The sequence below is a fragment of the Amblyraja radiata genome, chromosome 9 (genome assembly GCF_010909765.2).
Source record: "Amblyraja radiata isolate CabotCenter1 chromosome 9, sAmbRad1.1.pri, whole genome shotgun sequence".
NCBI lineage: Eukaryota > Metazoa > Chordata > Chondrichthyes > Rajiformes > Rajidae > Amblyraja > Amblyraja radiata.
The window spans coordinates 43282843-43305350 of record NC_045964.1 but is presented as its reverse complement, the minus strand read 5'-3'; the positions used below and the strand labels follow the sequence as shown (position 1 = coordinate 43305350).

Genomic DNA, 22508 nt, shown 5'->3' with positions numbered 1-22508 from the left:
GAAAAAGTGTTTCCTCATCTCTGTTCTAAATGGCTTACGCCTTATTCTTAAACTGTTTGTGGCCCTGGTTCTGGACTCCCCCAACATTGGGAACATGTTTCCTGCCTCCAGCGTGTCCAAACCCTAAACAATCTTATATGTTTCAATAAGAAATCCTCTCATCCTTCTAAACTCCAGAGTGTACAAGCCCAGCTGCTCCATTCTCTCAGCATATGACAGTCCCGCCTTCCCGGGAATTAACTTTGTAAACCTACGTTGCACCTACGCTGCACTCCCTCAATAGCAAGAATGTCCTTCCTCAAATTAGGGGACCAAAACTGCACACAATACTCCAGGTGTGGTCTCACTAGGGCTCTGTACAACTGCAGAAGGACCTCTTTGCTCCTATATTCAATTCCTCTTGTTATAAAGGCCAACATGCCATTCGCTTTCTTTATAACTCCTGCTACATAACGCCTCTTGGTGTATAATACAATGAAAATTCCAGAATTCCTGCTCTGGATTCTCTGTCTGAACTTTCTCTCTGACTTTCGCAACAACATCTTCCTTTTTCCTGACCAAGGACTGTGCGCCATCTGTTGCCACGCTGACAGCGTGACTAAAGTCAACCCCAGTTTGTCCAAAGCCTCGACGAGGCTGGAGAAAACGTTGTTCGCTGTTGTGGTGTTTGTCATGGGCACCATCTCCACAAACCCCTCGGTGACGGTCAAAGATGCATCAACACCATGAATAAATATTCCCAATTGAGTTACATCAGTCACGTCAATGTTCTCATCAATTGCAATGGAGAAGGCAATAAATGACTTCACTTTGTCTTTTAGTAGACTGTTCAAATCTCCTGCAAGGTCCCCGATTTTCTCTGCCACAGTATTTCTTGACAAGCTGATATTACCAAAAGCCTGTCTCAGGGCACACCAGCTCAGCCGCCGTCAGCATGCATGCTTTGATGAATTCCCCCTCTGAGTATGGCATTGACGCAGCAGCTATTTTGTTGGCAATAATGTAGCTGGCCTTGACAGCTCCATCATGTCTCTCTCGTCTTTTGGTGAACACTGATTGCTGTTTTTTCTGAGCTGCTTCAAGCTCGTTTACCTTTTGCGTTCTGAGGACCGGCGTACGTCATTTTTTTTTCTGTGTGACGTCTCATAGAGTCGTTTGATATTGTACTCTTTTGCCACAGCCTCTTGTTGCGAGCATATCTGACACACAGGTTTGCCATTGACCTCACAGAAGGAAAAAAGATCTTTCCAATTATCGTTGAATATCCGACCTTCGATGTCAACTTTTCTTTTCTTGGAAAGCATTTTGAATCACAGCAGCAAACAGTCTCAGCCTCGCTACAGGTGTTATTTACCTGAGTACTCTGTGTGTTTATACTGTGTCTGACGACGTAAGTGGGGCCCTAGTGGTCCTTCAGTGCAGGGTGGTAGGTGCTTGTGCACAGTGGGTGGTTAACTGCAGCCTATAGTTTTCTAATTACACACACAAGATGCCGTTGCAGCAGGCGGCACAGACAGCGGTGAGAGAGAGCGCGGCGAGAAAGAGCGGCTGCCGTACAGATACATAATAAATAGTCGTGAATATACTTTTCTTTTCCCCCAAATCATCCCACGAGCCGGATCAGATCCCTTCACGGGCCGGATGCGGCCCGCCGGCTGTTAGTTTGACACCCCTGTTGTCGAGGGAGAGAGATGAAGAGATCAGAGGGAATATCTGGGCTACTATGCAAATCAAGTGTCAAGATAACAATTGCTTAAAAATTGGTAGTTTGAGACTGAAAAGCAAAAAAAAAACAATTTGACACAGAAAGGCACAGCCACATTTGTTGAGACAAAAAAGATACCGATTTGATGCCAAAATGGCAATGGTGGAGAGCTTCAAGTTCCTTGGTGTAAATATTATCAATGAGCTGTCGTGGACCAACAACATTGAAGCGACAGCCAAGAATGCCTCTACCAATGCTTCAACTTCCACAGGAGACTGAGGAGATTTGGCATGTCTGCAATGACTCTGACAAACTCCAATAGATGCACCATGTAAAACATACAGTTTTACAGCATCGCCACTTGATTTGGCAACAGCTCTGCCCCAGAATGCCAGAAATTGCAGAGAATTGTGGATGTAGCCCAGTCCATCACACAGACCAAAATTCCCACCATCGTCTGTCTCCCTCTACACTTCACACTGCCCCAGGAAACAACCAATATAATCTAGTACCATTTTCAACTGGATCATTTCCTATTCTCTCTCCAGTTGGGCAGAAGATGCAAAATCTTGAAAGCATGTACCGCCAGATTCAGGAACAGCTTTTCTTCCTGTTATCAGATTTCTAAATGGTCCTTCCATAATGTAGGGTGTAGTCCTGATCTTCCAACCTACATCATTTTGGACCATTTTTCTGGTACTATAATGCTAGTGCTAAAAGACTGTATTCTGCACTTTGGTATTTTTCACTTTGCTCTACCTGTGCTACTTGTGTATGACTTGATTGTACTCATGTATAGTATTATCTGATTTGCACCCAACAAAACCTTTTGTTGCCTCAGTAAACATATCAATTATAAACCAATACGCTTGCTGGAGTAATGTAGAAGACTAAAGAAAGAGTCGGCAGAATGCGTGTGTAGTGAAGAATTAATGTTACAGGTGATCAGATGGTCGGGATTGCCCTTGCAGACATGAACACTCACCCCAGTCTACCTTTAGGTTCTCCATTGTATAGTAGACCATGTAATGAACATCAAATACATTGTACTAAATTGGGTGCACTCCATGTGAATTATTGCTTCATTAGGATGAAGCGCCAAGGTTCCTGGATGCTGTGAAGGGAAGAAGAGTACAGGCATTGCACTAGTGCCGCAGCTGGTAGAACTGCCACCTCACAGCACCAGAGACCAAGGTTCAATCATGACCCCAGGTGCTGTCTTTGTAGACTTTGCACATTTTCCCTCTGACCCGCATGGGTAGGTTTCTTCCAGGTGCTCCGGTTTACTCCCACGTCCTAAAGACAGGTGGGTTTGTAGTTTAATTACCCTTTGTAAAGTGTCCCTAGTGTGTAGGGGAGTGGATGCAAAAGTGGGATAAAATAGAACTAGTGTGAACAGGTAATTGATGGTGGGAGTGGGCCCGATGGGCCGAAGGGCCTTTTTTTCATGCTGAATCTTTCAATCAATCTCCAGCAGCTGCATGGGAACGTGCTATGAGGAAGGGTTGTCAATTTATTGTGATTACAGTATGAAACCTTCTCTGCAAAATCATTTATTACTTTTATTGTGATCATAAATTGAAACATTCAAGTTCACACTGAGCGCAGTACATGACTACGCTCAATCATCATTGGATTGTGAGAGATGCAATGGTATGTCAGATCTATATTGGTTTCACAATTTATTGTCTCTTTATATTTTGATTTCAACCACAGGATTAGATTTCTGGTGGATGAGGACAGAATTTAACCTTTGCATACTGCGAGGTGACATTGGTGACTGAATAAAATTGGCAGCCTTAGTCAATTTTTAATCTATTTTTACTATTACTAATAGGTAGAAAATTGACATAATGTAGACAGTAATTTTAGCTACGCGCAAGTATAACACTGTAAAAATTAAGGTTAATGTCATGTTTAAGAAAGAACTGCAAATGCTGGAAAAATCGAAGGTAGACAAAAATGCTGGATGAACTCAGCGGGTGAGGCAGCATCTATGGAGAGAAGGAATAGGTGACGTTTCGGGTCGAGATCCTTCTTCAGACTCCCCCTTCCCAGTTCTCCCACCAGTCTTACTATCTCTGACTACATTCTATCTCTGTCCCGCCCACTCCCCTGACATCAGTCTGAAGGAGGGTCTCGACCCGAAAAGTCACCCATTCCTTCTCTCCAGAGATGCTTCCTGTCCCACTGAGGTACTCCAGCAATTTGTGTCTACCTTTGATTTAAACCAGCATCTGCAGTTCTTTCCTACACAAACAGATGCTGAACTCCATTCTACCAAATGATCCCACACAGCAAGTATTAATAATTTCAAGTTTTTTTTACAAGCCAAACTTGAAGTGCGATATCAGCACCAAGAAATTTGCCACTAGTTTTTCTACCACATCTTGAAGATGTGTGATTTTTGTTTTGTGGGTTGTTAGGTTGACTGGCTGCTGTAAATTATTCTCAACGTGTGGGGTGTGTGGTGGAATCTGTGTGTGTGTGTGTGTGGGGGGGGGGGGGGGGGGGGGGGGGTGGGGGGGGGGGGGGGGGGGGAGCAGATGGAAAATGTGGGAAGAAAAAAAAAATTGCGTGAGATTAGGCGAAATGGGCGCTTGGCGGTTTGCACACTCTCAGTACGTTAAAGGATCTGTTTCTGCACTGTCTTTGCCTTCTGCGAGATTTCTCATGCGTGTGTTCATTGCTTTGAAAAGGTGCCACGTCGCATATCAATTATATTACATTTATCAAGAATTCTTTGCAGCAACATACCCAACGCTGGGGACACTTTAGCCTGTAATATAATAACTGATCTGTAAGTCTGACAAATAAATGTTCTAAAGCATTCAATATGTTATCAATTAGCTAAGCACGATTAATAAACATATGTGTCACATTCGAGGTGCCGGTCTGCTGCACCAGCACATACTGTCACCACAAAAGTGCTGTGTGGGATCATAGAAACATAGAAAATAGGTGCAGGATCTTACGACTCCCGAATGCAGGTACTTCAGAGCCGCGTAACATAATTCAAAAACCAGGTTCAAGTTCAAAAATAGTTTTAATTTTTCAATGGAACACAAAACCCAAACCTGATTGAAACAACCCAGTCAGGGATATGGATGGACTAACAAACAATTAAACAGTGCTCCAGCCAGCCAAGTAATGGGCCGTCGAACCGGAGACTCTAAAACCTGCCTAAAGAGATATAACCCTGAAACAAAATACCCGAAAACACTAAGGTCAGCCCTTATCCGTCCCAATTCAATATTTGTTAACAAGTAATGGTGAAAGTACACAAAGTTCTATGCCATGTGGCCAGGCCTTCCTCAGCTCACACCAGCAGGCTGCTCACAAGTCAGGGTCTACGAAGAAGAGAGAGAATCCTGGGAAACTCTGGTATTTAAGCTTCAGATGAGTCACCCGTCACCTGACGCAGCTTGACCAATCGGGTACAGGAGCCTTTAACCCCTTGATTCCAGACTCACAGCCACGAGGCCTGTACTCAGGAGAGAAACAGAGAAAGGTAAGTACATAGCATTCACCAGGAGGGGGAGCGCCTAACACAGGAGGAAGCCATTCGGCCCTTCGAGCCAGCACCGCCATTCATTGTGATCATGGCTGATCGTCCCCAATCAATAACCCATAGAAACATAGGATATTTGGACAGCTTTGAACACCAGCTTGGATGATAAATCTTACTTTGTCCACATTCCAAAACCAAAATAAAAATTAGATTTGTTAAAGGTTTTGCAGGCATCAAAATATAACGGACATTGAATAACAAAGAAAACAACAGAGCATTGTTATTTTATTACATTTTAATAAAATGAGCTGTCACATTCCACAATTACATCAATGATTGTTTTGGTTATAACTCAAACAATTTAAATACACGGGATGTCATTCCGCAGTCTTTTTTCATAGGAAGTGAAATGATTTGCTATGGCAGATCATGAGCATTTATTCCATCAACTGCCCAACCTTATACTGTAATTTATTGCAACCATTGTTTCATTCATTGGTTGAAGCAATACAATAGCTTTTTTTCAACCATGATACATCCTGCTGAACCAACTGATGAGCTTCACGAATAGTTATTCTCTAGACATAAACCAGGAATAAATAGAGAGCCTTTTTTCTTGCAGCTTTTATTGAGTCAGTGGCTATTTAGCAGTCATGTAAATAAAAGACCAACATCAATTAATGGAAAAATAATTAAACTCCAAGTTCAACTTCTTCACTTCTGTAGAATGTAGAAGAGTACAGCACAGGAACAGACCCTTCGGTCCACAATATCTGTGCCAGATAAACTAATCTCGTTGCCTGCACATGACCCATACCCAACTAATCCCTGTATATCCACGTGCCTATATAAAAGCCCCTTAAACTCCACTATCGTATCTACCTACCCCACCACCTCTGGCCGCAGGTTCCTAGCACCCACCACCCTCTGTATGAAAGCTTGCCCTACACATCTCCTTTAAACTTTGCCCCTCTCACGTTAAAGCTATCCTCTCTCATCTTTGATCTTTCCATTCTGGGAAAAAGGTTTTGTCGACCTTATCTACATCTCTCATAACTTTATATACTCTGTTCAATTTCTGGTGTTCCAGAGAAAACAATCCAAGTCTGCCCAACCTCCCCTTATAGCTAATACCCTCTAATTTAGGCATAATTCTGGTAAATATCTTCTGCACCCTCTCCAAAGCTTCCACATCCTTCCTGCAACATCAAAGTCACAACTAAACAATGACCACGATTTATCTTGTATCTGTTCACAATATTGCCTTTAATCATCAAAAGTGCTACATCAACTCCATTTTTGGCCATGAACTTATTTTATCTGTTGCACCATCAGTGAAATTATATCTACAAGTGAGAAGAATTTAATGCATTGCTTTAGTTTCAGGAGGGGTAGGAGTTCTTTTTGACATTTCTCGCACCTCTCTGTCGCCACCGTAATGAATTCCTGCAGTTTCAGAGTCTGTGATATCCAACCACATTCCATCTCCTCCCAAAACTATCCCAAGCTGCTCACCTATTTGCCTGCAATATCAAGCTGTTTAATCATCCTAAAATGTCCACTGCCTCCACAAATTCCACCAACTACTCAATCTGCTTCAGCCCACAGAATCCAAGCTCCAATCACTGTTCACACTAGTTCTATGTTATTCCATTTTCGCATCCACCCTACATGCTAGGGTCAATTCACGGAGACCATTTAACCTGCAAACCTGCACTTCTGTTGAATGCTAACTGCATTTCGTTGTCTCTGTACTGTACACTGACAATGACAATTAAAGTTGAATCTGAATCTGAATCTGAATCTGAATGTGGGAGGAAATCGGAGCACCTGAAAGAACCTCACGCAGTCACAGGAAGAACGTGCCAACTCCACAGCGATAGTACCCCGAGGTTGGGATCAAACCCGGTTCTCTAGCGCTGTGAGGCAGCAACTCTACCAGGTGCACCACTGTACCATCCTGGATGGATACTACTTGAACATTCTTACAAGGCCAGTATATTCCCCAGAGCTCATTGTAACTGCAAGGATAATGAGGCTCTGCAATTCACTGCCAAAAAGGGTGGCGAAGATCAAGCTGAACACTTGACATTCGCTCTCATTCCTAGACATTCTTAATTGATCTTCCAAAGGGAACAGTGAATTTTCTAAAGTAGCAGGTTTTACATTTGGTAGCAAATCAATTGTCCCCAGTTCTATCTTTGCATACAAAATAAGGATTTACCTGAAGTGATCCTCTCTGTTAAGAAAGAAAAGAGAAAGGATTCATTGCATCCATGACTTGGACATATTGCGTAGAATTGAAAGACAAGCCATTCAATTATTGTAAAGCTAACCTTTAACCCAGTGCAGAAGGCAAATGACAGTCTTCGTCAGTGGTATGAACATAATACATATTCTTCTAATGAACTAAGATGATGTGATTGGTGTTGTATAAGTCTATATTAAATAACCTGTTTAACTAACCCATTATTGCTAATAAATATACTGCCTATTAGTGCTTCTAAATTTGAGGGTATTGTAGCTTCTGATAGCCAATTGCAGCAACTCACGGAATCTGCAGCCTTTCTCATAGATTTTATCATGCAGAAAAAAAGGAATATTTAAAATTGTTACAAATTCATGACCTACTTGATAAAGACTGTTTAAAGTAAGAAATGCTTAGAAATCCATCTCTGGTCAACAGCTTCAATGCAACAACCCTTCAGCACATTGTTCTCTGCCTCTCATATTCATTCTCCTGTTTACAATGGAACCAGTTTGTGAGATAGAGTACAGAGCATTTGCAAGACTTCATAGTTTTCTACCTATTGAGGGTAAATTACTAGGCTTAAAGTCATAGAGCGTGACAGCAAGGAAACAGACAATTTGGCCTAACTTGTCCATGCCGACCAAGATAACCCACCTGCCCCCTCAAATAGTCACATTTGTCCACATTTGGCCCATAATACCTCTAAACCTTTCTGATTCACGAACCTGTCCAATGTCTTTTAAATGTTGTTATTGTACCTGCCTCAACGATCTCCTTGGCAGCTCGTTCCATATACCCACCACCCTCTGGGTGAATAGGTCGCCCCCTCAGGTTCCTATTAAACCTTGCCCCTGTCACCTTAAACCTATGTCCTTTAGTTCTTGATTATCCTACCCTGGGTAAAAGACTGTGCATTCACCCGAACTATTCCTCCCATGATGTTATATCCTTCGAAATGATCACCTCGCGACCTAGGAATAAAGTCTTAACCTGCCCAACCCCTCCCTACAGCTCAGGCCTTAGAGTCCTGGCATCAGTTACACGGGCTCCAAAAACATGAATTTTGGTAACAAAATATAAAAACCGCAGTTTAAAAATTACAGCAACCAAGTAATTATTAGATATTGCAACATCAGCACTTTACATTTGTTCTTTCAATTATGCAGAATAAATTTATACTGAACTCAAAACGAGGCTCTCGTGTGAAACAAATATTGAATAAACAAGGCTTTACAGTATATCACAGATAATTTTGCCAATCTTAATCATTTTTCGACATTTAAAGAATAAACACTTGGAACAGAAAGCTAGTAGCATGTAGCAGTGTCATTCTGCACCTTAAATTCCGATGCAGCTTCGTGTAGTTGCTTTACATCAAAGATTCACTACATAATTAAAACTCATCTTCGGAACTGTCAGCCAACAGCATCACACGGTCTTGCATGCTGGTGAAATCTCTTGGCTGCAATTTCAAACAAAGACACAAGAATTTGAATTACAATATTTGTACGGTATTCGCATTTGATAAGACTGATGGTTAACGTAGCATTTCATGGAATTGGCACAAGCCGTTAGAGGTGCTGTCTCACAGTTTCAGCCAACCAGGTTCAATGCTGACCTCTGGTGCCGTCTGTGTGGAGATTTCATGTTCTCCCTGCAATTGCCAGTGTTTCTATCAGGTTCTCCAGTTTCCTCCCACAAAACCAAACATGTGCAGGTCATTAGGTTAATTGGCCACTGCAAATTGCACCTACAGTGTAGGGGGTTGTTAGAATCTGATGGGAATGCAGGGGGAATAAGATGAGATTTGTATAAATGGGGCGCCTGATGTTTGAAGTGAACTAGGGAAGCAGTTTTTATCGGCTAATTTTCATTTTCATACGGTACGATCCCATGAAAATCAATGAGATGAGTGGTCGGTCGGTCAGTCTGTGTGAAGCGAGGTCCCAACCCAAAACCTATCTATGCCCTCTGGAAATGCTGTCCGTCCTGCTGAAGTTACTCCAGCATTTTGTTTCTATATTTCTCTCAGTCAATCGGTTTTGTTAGCTCTGTGATTCAGGTCACCCCATTACAGGAAGGATGTGGAGGCTTTGGAGAGGGTGCAGAGGACGTTTACCTAGAAAGCGCTGCCTGGATGAAAGGGGAGCTTGGACAGACTTGGATCTCTCTGGAGCATCGGAGGTTGAGAGGAGAGCTGAACAAAGTACATAAAATGATGAGAGGCCTAAATATTGTAGACAAAGATTTGAGGGCACAGTATTAAGGTGAGTGGGGCAAAGTTTAAAAGAGATATGCGGGGCAAGTTTTATTTTTACACAGTACCTCGCACGCACCGCTAGGGGTGGAAGTGGAGGCAGATATAATAGTGACATTTAAGAGGCTATTGGATAGGCACATGGATACAGAATGAATGGAGGGATATGGATCAAGCGAAGGCAGAGGAGATTAGTTTAGCATGGCAGCATATTTGACACATACACTGTGGGTCAAATATGATGCCAAGTTAAATTAATCTCCTCTGCCGGTACATGATCTGATATCCCTCCATGCACTGCATATCCATGAGCCTATCTGAAAGCCTTTTAAACATCTGTATCATATCTGCCTCCACCACCATCCCTGGCAACACGTTCCAGGCACCCACCACTCACTGTGTAAAAAAAAAACTTGCTCCGCACATCTCCTTCTCACTTTTCACATGCCCTCTCACTTTAAAGCTATGCCGTCTAGTCTATGACATTAACACCCTAGGAAAAAAATTCTGACTGTCTACAATATTTTCATATACTTCATAATTTCATATACTTCTGGAAACTGCAGGGGTTCCAAACACGCTCAGAGGTCCCAGAAATTCTCACAGATTCAGAGTGCCAATTATATTTGCAGAAAAAAACAAAGTGCTGGAGGAACTTAGCGGGTCAGTTAGCATCTATGGAGGGAATGTTTCGGGTCATCTGGACCATGAGAAATAATGTTGCACAGAAGAAAAAAGAGACATGTAAGAACTTTTTAAAAAAACCATCACGGCTTTTACAGGAAGCATGCAGTTACGGTTGGCCAGTGATGAAGGATTTTGGGACAAAAGATCTGAGTGCACCACTGGCTGAGACCATTGCCTGGGAGATTGGCCCTCCACAGCTGACCAGGCTCTCCCTGTCCTGACCAGCTAGAATTGAATGAACTGATAGATCAGTTGTTAGATCAGTTGTTGTAAAGGAGCTGATCAAGAAAGCATGACAGGTGATGTGCGATATTCCATGGTACATGAGCTACAGAGGTGGTAATGCAATTGTGCAGACTGTGGTATCAAATTGTACAAGGTGAGAATAAAGAGCACGTCAGCCAGTGAGATGGAGACTTAAATATTGTCTTTAACGTTTTGTATTTATAGCTTAAAAATAAATACTAAACCATTGAAACGTAACCTATCCATGTTCTTTCTACTGCTTGACCCGCTGAGTCACTCAAGTATTTTGTATCTTTTTTTTGTAGAAGCCTGATGAAAGATCCTGACTCGAAAAGTCACCAATTCATGTTCTCCAGAGTTGCTGCCTGACCTGCCAAGTTACTCCAAAACTGTGATTTTTTTGTAAACCATTGAATATTCTTAATATTAAAATTCTTAAAACTGAACACACAAGATGACAGACTCCACGAGGGAGAATAAAATGTCTCTCTATCTTGTATTTGAGTTTGAAATATAAAAATTCCTGAGGCACAAAATAAAATAGGTAAAATGGGAATTTCACTTAGATCCATACTGGACGCATATGTTTGGTGCTTGATCTGCTTATGTAAGGAATGAGTTATGAGGAATTAGATTAAACCAATAATGTTTTTAAAATGGAAATGATGGGAATGAACAGGGTGAATGCACAGTATTTTGCCCAGGGTAGGGGAACCAAGAACGAGGTGACATAGATTTGTGAGAGGGGCTGGATTTAATAGGAACTTGAGGCAACTTTGTCACTCACAAGTTGCCAGAGGAGGAAGTTGAGGCAGGTACTGTATATATAATAGCATTCAACAGACATTTGAACAGGTACATGGCTAGGAAAGGTTCAGAGGGATATGGGTCAAACAGGGGAAAATGGGACTAACATAAATGGGGCATCTTTGTCAGCATGGACAAGTTGAGCCGAAGGACCTGCTTGAGTGGTCCAAATAATAATGTGTTGGAACTCAAATCCAAGAAGAGTAAAGGGGCTGTCCCACTGTACGACCTAATTCAAGAGTTCTCCCGAGTTTCCCCTGATTTGAACTCTGAGAATTACGGTAATAGCCACTCGTAGGTACTCGGGGCTCTCGTGGACCTTTTTCAACATGTTGAAAAATCTTCACAAGACTTCACGAGCTTACCGCGTTTCCCGAGTACCTGCCGTTAGCGTTACGAGCCGCTAAGAGACTTCCCGAGCTCCGACGTACCCGCTACGTACATTCTACGTGCTTACCACGAGTTTGATTTTTTTTTTTAACTCGGGAGAGCTCTTGAATTACCTCGTACAGTGGGACAGGCCCTTTAAGGAGAAATCTGTACTGTTACACAATGTAGGTTAGTATGCACTGTAGTTTTTCTCCCACCAATCCCTTGCCTTTACCTTGGTTTCACGTCTTTTAAATACGTTTTTCCTCTTTCGATTCATCACCTTAAGACTATAGAGAGCCCCTAGGATAAAGAGGGCTCCAGCCACACCAACTGCAACAGGCATTAACATCCCAGACATATATCCTGCCTGCAAAACATATGTGATAAATATTAGTGACAACTTCATCGGCGGTTTAATCTCAGATAGCGATATTTTCTGAAATTGCATGAATTCATCAAATTTATACAAATAACCATTCAGTGTCTATGAAAGCCATACTATGTCATTTGATTGATTTATTGATTAAATGATACAGTATGGAAACAGGCCCTTCCAGCTCACCAAGTCCACGCTGACCATCAATCACCTGTTCACACTAGTTCCATGTAGAAACAAGGAACTGCAGATGTTGGTTTTCACCAAAGAACACAAAGTGCTGGTGTAACTCAGCGGGTCAGTCTGAAGAAGTGTCGTGACCCAAAACGTCAACTATCCATGTTTTCAGAGATGCTGTCTGACCCGCTGAGTTACTCCAGCACCTTGTGTACTTTTCACACTACGTCCATGTTATCCCACTTTCGCATCCACTCCTTTCACACAAGGGGCAATTTATAGAGGCCACTTAAACTATAAACCCACTCATCTTTGGGATGTGGGTGGAAACTGGAGCACCTGGAGGAAACCCACATGGTCACAGAGAGAATGTACAAACTTCACAGTCATCACCCGAGATCGCACCCTGGTCTCTGGTGCTGTGAGGCAGCGGCTCTACTAGCTGTGCCACTGTACCACCCACATTCTCACAAACAAAACAGATTTGCACATATTCTGTGGTAGAAATAATGTTGAATGCATGAAATAAAAGCAGAAACAAGCAAATGGCCACTGAGATCACAATATCATTTGATAAGTTCAAGGTTGGTCTGGTCTCCTCAAATGGTGCTGCCAAATCTGCAAAACTCTCTGTTGACCAGATAACTCTGTCTTAGCCTTGCCCATATTTAATTACAACATCGCACACTCGGGTATCTGTAATTCCAAAGGTATGCAAGAGGATACTGCTCCTAATCTTATTTTTAAGTGGCCCAACCCTTGTTCTGAGACCATGGCCACAGTTACAGACTCGCCTATAATAAAAACATTTTACAACACCTATCCTGTCAAGCCCCCCCGCAGAACTCTGTTTCATTGAGATCATCTCCTTAGAATCAGAACAGCATGGAAAGAGGCCCTTCGACCTATCTTGTCCATGCCAACCAAGATGTCTCATCTAAGCTTGTCCCATTTGCCTGCAATTGGCCCATAATCCATCTAAACCTTTACTATCCATGTACCTGTCCAAGTGTCTTTTAAATGTGGTAAAAGTACCTGCCTCAACTACCACCTTGTTCCACAAACCCACCACCCTCTGTGTGAAAATGTTGCCCCTCAGGCTCCTATTAAATCTTGCCCCTCTTACATTAAACCTATGTCCTCTGGGTTTTGAATTCCCTGTTCTCCTTCTTTTAAACTTCAGATGGTGTAGGCCTATTGTGCTCAATTATTTATCCTGGTACATTTCTTTCCTATTTAATAGTAACACACTTTTTAAAGAATTGTATTCCTATTCTTGCTTACAAAGCAGACCCCCTCAAACGCTTTCCACTTACACAACCACTCTCTACACACTTGGGCAACTTTACAGAAGCCAATTAACCTACAGACACGCACGTCTTTGGGATGTGGGAGGAAACCTGAGCACCTGGATCACCGTGCTGTCACAGGGGAAAAGTGCAAACTCCGTACAGACAGCACTCGGGATAAGGAGCAAACCAGTCTCTTCTACCACCCATGCCACTGTGATTACCTCTACTCGTGAATTAATCATGAAGGATTACTTTTAATGTGTGAGTGAGTGGATGCAGTCTGGGAGAAGTTGATCAAAATGTGGAAATTTAAAAAAAAAGTAAGATTAGTGTAAATGATGGTCAGTACGGACTCAATGGGCAGAAGTGCCTGTCTTCATGTTGTATTACTATAATTTCATCACTTGATCCCAGTTTGCAGTGCTAAACAGGTGCTGGAAAGTAATAATATCCACTTGGGGAGGTCCTCCGAAAAAAAGTCAAATGGGAAAATTATCTTAAAAAAATTGTTAGTTTAGCATACACCTTTATTTTGCCACTAAAAATCTAATCTGCACAGGAGATTACTTCAGCCTGTGTTGCAGCTGTGTCTCGTCGTTGAAAATCATGGGAAATGGGTCTCTAAAGAATACTCCGTGGCAACCACGGCAACGTAAAGGACTGCAACGGGTGAGGAAACTGCAGGAGAGGGTAGGGCAGGTCTTCAGTGTGTTTGGTCACACTCTCGCTATGCAACTCTCTCACCCCCCCCCCCCCCCCCCCCCCCCCCCATTCAATTGAAAAGATCGAGTCCTAATCTCCTGAGTGCGCTAAGCCACAGTGAGCTATGAGCTCACAGCTCTGCGGAGATCTCAGTAAGCATCTCTGTGGTGCACTGCTGCAGTAGTATGTGAGATTTGCAGAGAGCTCAAATCTGAAGGAGGCAGGTGCATGCAGCTCTATATCAATGTCCCCGAGGAGACTTTTTCATTCACTCTGTGCTCCTTGGTTTAATCACACTGAAAACAAAGATCTTTGGATGGATATAATGCTCAAATCTCTGTCATTAAGACAGAGATGAGGATTGATGATGTCATTCTTCGTGTGAACAATGCAAAAGAAACATTAGCCATGTCTGAGTGATGTACGTGGTCCAGTTTTGCACCAGACTGGATTTTAACAGCAAAGTCAGTAGCAGGTTAAAACCTCACACAAAGCAGTCTGCACATTAAAAATGAGTTTAATTTCTCAGCTTTTATGTCCTCACAACTTACTTTTTAGTCAAAATAAGATGCAAAGTACTGGAGTAACTCAGCGAGTCAGGCAGCATCTCTGGAGAACAGGGATATGTCATGTTTTGGGTGAGGATCTTCTTCAGTCATTTTTTGTATGTACCATTTCTAATATAGATTGTAAACAGTTCCAGTACCAGTCTCTATGGCTGCACATGTCAAAAAATATTAATTTAACCCTAATTTTATTTTTCTTTGTGACTCGTTAATTATCCATGTCAGTGTGTTACCCTCAATCACAAATGTCTCCTGCAAACACTTCCTTAACAATGGATTGTAACATTTTTCTGACAACCAATATTAGGTTCACTGTCATGGAGTTCATCCTTTCTTCTTTCCCTCCTGAATAGTAGGATCGCATTTGCTGCTTTACAACTTGCTGGATACTTCTGAGAATCTGGAGAAGACAATGTCAAGACAATTTCTTCCTTTAGAACTGACGGATGCAGGCTATTATTCCAGGGCAGTTGCTAGTTCTGAGGAGAGGTTGGACTGATTAGATTGTTTTCTCTGGAACACTGGAGGTAGAAGGGAGATCTGATGGAAGTGTATAAAATTATGAAAGGCACGGATAGGGTAAACAGTCAGAACGTTTTTCCCCAGGGTGGATATGTCAAGGACTAGAGGACAGAGCTTTGAGGTGAGAGGGGCAAAGTTTAAAGGAGTTTAGGGGCAGCACAGAGCTGCTGCCTTACACCACCAGGGAACCAGGTTCTATCCTGACTACTGGTGCGATCTGTACGGAGTTTGTACGTTTTCTCTATCTTTAAAGATGTGTGGGGCAGAATTTTTTACACAGAGGATGGGGGTGCCTGGAACGCCCTGCCAGGGGCTGTGATGGAGGCAGGAACGATAGCGGCATTTAAGAGGCTTTTAGATAGACACCTGGATATGCAGAAAGTGGAGAGATCGTATGCAGGCAGATAAGATTAGTTTATCTTGGCATCATGTTCAGTATACATTGTCAGCCAAAGGCCTGTACCTATGATATAATGTTCTATGTTCTTTGTTTTCCATAGTGACATTAATTGTTTTAAATTCTTTATTCTTTTTCTCCTAATATTTGCGGTTTGTTTTTAGTGCCTTCTTCCGTGACAACATATACAAAATATTTGTTTAACATGCTGCTTTTTCATTATTGCCCATAATTAATTCCCCATCAGTGCTTCTAAAGAGCCAATGTTGATATGCTACTCTTTTCTACCTTCCCATCCACCTTCAATAGATTCTCATTTTCTATTTTTTCCCTCTTTGTCAATATTTTAATTCTTCTTTATTTGTCTCTAAAATTCTTCCTATTCTCAGGCGCACTTCCATTTGTGCAACTTTATAAATCTTTTTTTTCCCCAACCTAAAATCATCCCTAATTTCTTTAGATGGCCACAGATGGATCATGTTCCCCAAGGAGATTTCATTTGCAAATGTAATGTTTGCATTTGTGATTTATGTGGTATTTTATCACATATATATGTCACTCTTTGCCTACCATGTTACACCCTCATCCCTTTTATAGCTAGTTTCAGAGTTAAAGTTGTTCCCAAACGAATGTTGAAATCCTAGCATATTCTTCCCCAGAAGATTCTTCTCCGTGAGATTACTAATTAATCCGGGCTCACGATACATCAAATGTGACGCTCCCGGAAAGGTGAGGCAATTGAATATGGAAACTAGAAATATGTATAGAACATCCCTTCTGCAAACTTTACCTAACATTTTGCCATGTTGAAGAGTGTGAAGCTAACCACCAACTGGGCAGCAAGCACAGTAGAGCAACTTGGGGCATAAGCATCCCAGCAGAAGTGAATTAAGTAATATTAAAAGTTGTAAGGCTGTACACACAAATAGACAAATTTCAACAACACAGATTTATATAAAGAATAATGAAGCATTGTGCCCCTCAGTACTGACTCAACACACAGAATATATCCTCTGCCCATATAAAAATCCTCAGCTACTTACTTTATTTTTGATTTTCTCGAGCCAGCTTCTAACTGAAAAAGGATAGAAAATAGCTGTGTTAGAACATGTTTTCATTTGAAACAAACAGATGAAATTAAGGCAAAATATTTACCAAATAATTCATTGATATATACCTTGGTGACCATGGGAGTGGAGCAGCAGAAGCAAGGACAATTCATTCAATTATAAGCTTCTATGAAGCCCAAGCTATCAATAGTTCTGTAGACTGAGTATCAATTACCCATAGGAAAAATGCAATATTAATGCGTTCCCTATTGTTTGAAATTATCACAAATACTGTGAAGATTTAATCATTGAAGGTTAAATGCCCCTTGAGGACATATTATAACACATTGAAAGAACGCCTAATAGTTTGTAATAAATCAATCTCTGTCAATCTGCAATTACAATCCATCAGAATTACAAATAGATTTCACTCTCATGTAATAAATCAAGAAGATGACATGATACATAGGAAGCTAACTTTATCCTTTTTCCATTCTTTACTGTCTTGAAGCACCAATTACTCTTCCAAGGGAGCTCATTCATGCTGTTCCAAACAGCAGTGGATGCCGTTGCCCACTTATTTGTTTAGCTTAGTTTATATACAGCATAGAAACAGCCCATTCAGCCCACCGAGTACATGGCAACCATCACACTAGTTCTAAGTTATCCCACTTCCTCATCCACCCTACGCACATGGGGAAAATTACAGAGATCAATTAACTTACAAACCCACATGTCTCTGGAATGTGGAAGGAAACTGGAGCACCTGGAGAAAAACTACAAGTTCACAGGGAGAACGTGCAAACTCCACAAAGACATCACCCGAGGTCAGCCTGATTGAGCCGGGGTCTCTTGTAATATTTGGGTCTTTGTTAATATATCAATTATGTAAATCAGCCTGCATTTATAATCCGCCAAAATTAAAAATAGATTCCGGTCATGTAATAAATCATGTAATGGAAATTGACATAATACAAAAGTGACTAACTTTATTCTTCTCCAATTCTTTACTCTCTTGAAGCAACAATTTGATTTCCAATGGAGCCAATTAATTGCAATTCTAAACAGGATGCAGAATTGCTGTTGACTGTTTATTTATCTATATAATTAAAAGTCTTATCATGACCACTTCCTGTTTGCACTGTGCTTTGATTTTAGAAAAAAAACTACCACATATGGCTGTGATTTTTTGGCTATCTTACTCAGAGTCCTCCTCCGCTGCGCAGGCCCTGAGGATTTTTCCCATCGATGAAAATTAAAGGACTTATTAGTGTTTTAAAAATCTGGAGATTCTCTCTCCTGTCAATCACTGCCATGAAGGCTACACCCCTTCTGGTGGGAGGGGGGAGGGACTATAAAACCCAGAATGTGGGTGTGGCTCAGTCTGTCTGCAAGATGACGAAGGAGAGGTCACGACTCTCTGTCTGAGCTGGGAAACTACAGAACATTGTGAGTATGCAAAGTACTTGAATAAATGATTTGTTAGCCCTTAATGAAAATGAAATGAGTTGTTTGGCCTGCCCTGTGCTTGAAACTGCAATGGCAATGGAAATGAAGTGAAAATGCAATGAGTTGTTTGGCTTGGGCCTGCCCTGTGCTTGAAACTGCAATGGCAATGGAAATGAAGTGAAAATGCAATGAGCTGTTTGGCTTGGGCCTGCCCTGTGCTTGAAACTGCAATGATAATGGAAATGAAGTGAAAATGTAATGAGCTGTATGGCTTGAGCCTGTCATGTGCTTGAAACTGCAATGGCAATGGAAATGAAGTGAAAATGCAATCATGGAGTATGGACCTTGTGGGCCGAATGGATTCTTGGGCAAGCAGCTCAATCATTCAGGACTGGTGGGCTGGCAGCTGTTTGGCTTGAGCCTGCCCTGTGCTTGAAAGTGCAATGGCAATGGAAATGAAGTGAAAATGCAATCAGCTGTTTGGCTTGAGCCTGCCATGTGCTTGAAAGTGTAATGGCAATGGAAATGAAGTGAACATGCAATCAGCTGTTTGGCTTGGCCTGCCCTGTGCTTGAAACGGCAATGCAATTGGAAATGAAATGAAATTAGTTGTTTGGCCTGCCTGAAACCACTAATTTCGGCCGACAAGGTCCCTTTTAGCCGAGAAACCAGTCACTTTTGCCCCACGTGCCTGTATTAGCCCAGGAGGGGAATTTTGGCCCAAAAAGCCGTGCCAGGCCAGGAAAAGTCCAGAAAAAGTGCCTTTCACTGAGATTTCACTCCAATTTTTTTTAAGAGCCCCTTCAGCCCATCAAGCCTGTACTAGCCCAGGTCCCTTCAGCCCATCAGTAAGCATTCCCCTGCAAGTATTAAACCTCGCCCCAATATTTTTTTCTCTCCCTTCATTTGCTACCCGTGAGATCTAGGCCAGGATAGACTTTCCTCCTTCATTACTGTGATCTGCAGAAAAAGATGAAAAATGTCTAAAATCGATTCTCCACCCTCTCCCCCTTCTCTCTCACAGTGTCGCACCTGTTTGGGCAGAATTTCTGGCAGTTTCTGAGCTGCCAGCCCACCAGGCCTGAATGACTGGGCTGCCAACCCACTAGGCCTGAGTGTCTGAGCTGCCAGCCCACCAGGCCTGAATGATTGAGCTGCCTGCAAATAATCCATTTGGCCCACAATGTCCATACTAGCCCTCTGGAAACCAGTCCCTTCGGCCCACAACACCCATACTAGTGCTCCAGAAAGCCCCCGCCCCCCACTGGCCAGCAATATTAGAATTGGTGGAGAGGTGGAATATTGAGTTGGGGGACCAGCCCTCCCGTGTGAACATGGGACCTAAAGGGTCCCACTTAGACTTGTCTGCACATACAAGTCTGGAAATAACAGGAATATAATGCTTCCATGAATCATTGTCATGATATTTATATGGAAATAATTAGAATTCAATGCGTATGTAGATCTAATATGCATATGTCAGGCAATTTCGTTCTAATGATAACAGTATTTAAGTGCTAAATTCAACTGCAGTAGAGTGTTAGGAAATATCCTAAAACCCCATCACAATATCTGCTACAATCAAACTGGTTATTGCAATGAGAATGTTTACAAAGCCAAATGATACATTTTGATGACATTGCCTGCTGTGCTAAACTCCAGGCTCCTAAACAGAGAAATTATGCCTGTGATTCCATTTGCAATAATGGCTCTAGATGCTGTTTTCAATTGGTCTTACGCGTGCCAAGCGTGTTTAATGAGGCATCAGTTGCAACCTTCCTCAATGAGCACATAAATCACTCCACTGCTAGATTCTCTGCAATATATATTTTTTGTCAGTTACACCAGTGAGCAGCGGAAGTGGGTTCGTAATCGCCAAAATGTTCCGTGAGAATGATATAGGCAGACAGAGGGACATAAAAGGAGCAAAGGGTAGAAGGGAGATAAGATAAACAAACCTGAAAGCTTTGTGCCTAAATTCGAGGATCATTCGTAATAAGGTGGATGAATTGAATGTGCAGTTAGTAGTTAAGGGATATGATATAGTTGGTATCACGGAGACATGGCTCCAGGGTGACCATGGCTGGGAGCTAAACATGCAGGGGTTTACGATATTCAGGAAGGATAGACAGAAAGGAAGAGGAGGTGGGGTGGCATTGCTGGTTAAAGAGGAGATTCATGAAATAGCAAGGAGAGATATTAGCTTGGATGCTGTAGAATCGGTATGGGTAGAACTGCAAAATAACCAAGGGCAGAAAACGTTTGTTGGAGTTGTATACAGACCACCATACAGCAGTAGGGAGGTTGGGGATAGCATCAAGCAGGAAATTAGGGATGCGCGTAGCAAAGGTACAGCAGTTATCATGGGTGACTTTAATCTACAAATAGATTGGGCCAACCAAATTGGTAGCAGTGCTGAGGAGGATTTCCTGGAATGTATACGGGATGGCTTTTTAAACCAATATGTAGAAGAACCGACTAGGGGACAGGCCATCCTAGACTGGGTATTGTGTAATGAGGAAGGATTGGTTAGCGATCTTGTTGTGCAAAGCCCCTTGGGCAACAGTGACCATAATATGGTGGAATTCTGCATTAGGATGGAGAGTGACAAGGTTAATTCAGAGACGAGGGTCCTGAACTTAAAGAAAGGAGACTTTGAAGGTATGAGATGGGAATTGGCTAGGATAGATAGGAAAATTATACTTATAGGGTTCACTGTGAAGATGCAATGGCAAAGATTTAAAGACCGCATGTATGAACTAAAAAAATTGTTCATCCCTGTCTGGCGAAAATATAAAACGAGGAAGGCAGCTCAACCGTGGCTAACTATGGAAATCAAGGATAGTGTTAAATCCAAGGCAAAGGCATATCATTCTCATTCTCAACGTGGGAAAAACTAAGGAGATGGTGGTTGACTTCAGGAGGGCGGGAAAACAACACCATACACCTCTGCACATCGATGGAGCTGATGTGGAAAGGGTCAGCAGCGTGAAGTTCCTAGGACTCCACCTGTCAGATGACCTGACGTCCACGACCAACACCACAGCACTGGTCAAGAGAGCCCAGCAGCGACTACACCCTCTCCGAAGACTACGGAAAGCAGGTCTCCCCACTACACACCTACGAACTTTTTATAGGGGGACAATCGAGAGCACATTAACCTACGGCATCACTTCCTGGTTCGGGAGCTGCAAGGCTTTGGAACGACACCAACTAAACAGGATTGTGAAGACCGCCAGCAGGATTATTGGTGCTCCACTCCCTTTCCTGCTGGACATATACAGGAAGAGATGTATCAGCAGAGCCATCTCCATCATCAAAGACCCCTACCACCCATCGCATCACATATTCTCCATCCTGCCATCTGGGAAGAGGTACAGGAGCATTAGCTGCAAAACCAGCAGGATGCTCCTCAGCTTCTTCCCGCAGGCTATAAGACTGATAAACGGACTTTGCCCCCTGCAAAGTATCGCGCACCAACCAACCTGGACACACTGCAGCAGAGCCACTGTCGTGCCGCTGCCGATCGGAACGCCTGTTGATGTTTAGTAGAGAGTAGAGTGTTTAATTTGTTCATGATATATGTATTTTTATTTCTATTTATTTTTTACTGCACACTGAATGGACACTGGTTGAGCAACGTTTTTTTGTTTCCTCTGGGTATGTGAGTACTCAGGAAAATGACAATAAAGATATACTTGATACTTGATATCAATCGGCCAGGGGAAGCAGCAAACCGGGGGACTGGGAGAAATTTGGAACTCAACAGAGGAAGACAAAGGGGTTAATTAAGAGGAGGGGGGAAAGAGCATGAAAAAACAGCTTGCGGGGAATATAAAAACTGATTCTAAAAGCTTCTTTAGATATGTAAAAAGGAAAAGATTAGTGAACCCAAATGTAGATCCCTTACAATCAGAGACAGGTATATTTATAATGGGAAACGAAGAAATGGCAGAACAGTTAAACAAATACTTTGGTTCTGTCTTCACTAAGGAAGACACAAACAATCTACCAGAAATACTAGAGGACCAAGGATCTAGTGGGATGGAGGAACTGAAGGGGTCCACATTAGTCAGAAAATGGTGTTAGGTAAACAACAACAACAACAACAACAACAACAACAACAACAACAACAACAACAA

General features: G+C 42.2%; 1 protein-coding gene across 2 annotated transcripts in view; it reads right to left on the bottom strand.

Moving 5' to 3' along the window:
* Positions 1-8342: 8342 nt before the first annotated feature.
* The window catches only part of armh4 (armadillo like helical domain containing 4), an 81293-nt gene continuing 67127 nt past the window's right edge, over positions 8343-22508 (bottom strand). For both annotated transcript variants that reach the window (XM_033027201.1, XM_033027202.1), the window contains exons 6-8: positions 16912-16943; positions 12069-12203; positions 8343-8929 (exon numbers count right to left, since the gene is read on the bottom strand). In XM_033027201.1, coding sequence (XP_032883092.1) covers positions 8861-8929; positions 12069-12203; positions 16912-16943 — 236 coding nt within the window. In that variant the 3' untranslated portion in view covers positions 8343-8860. The remainder of the gene's footprint in view (positions 8930-12068; positions 12204-16911; positions 16944-22508) is intronic.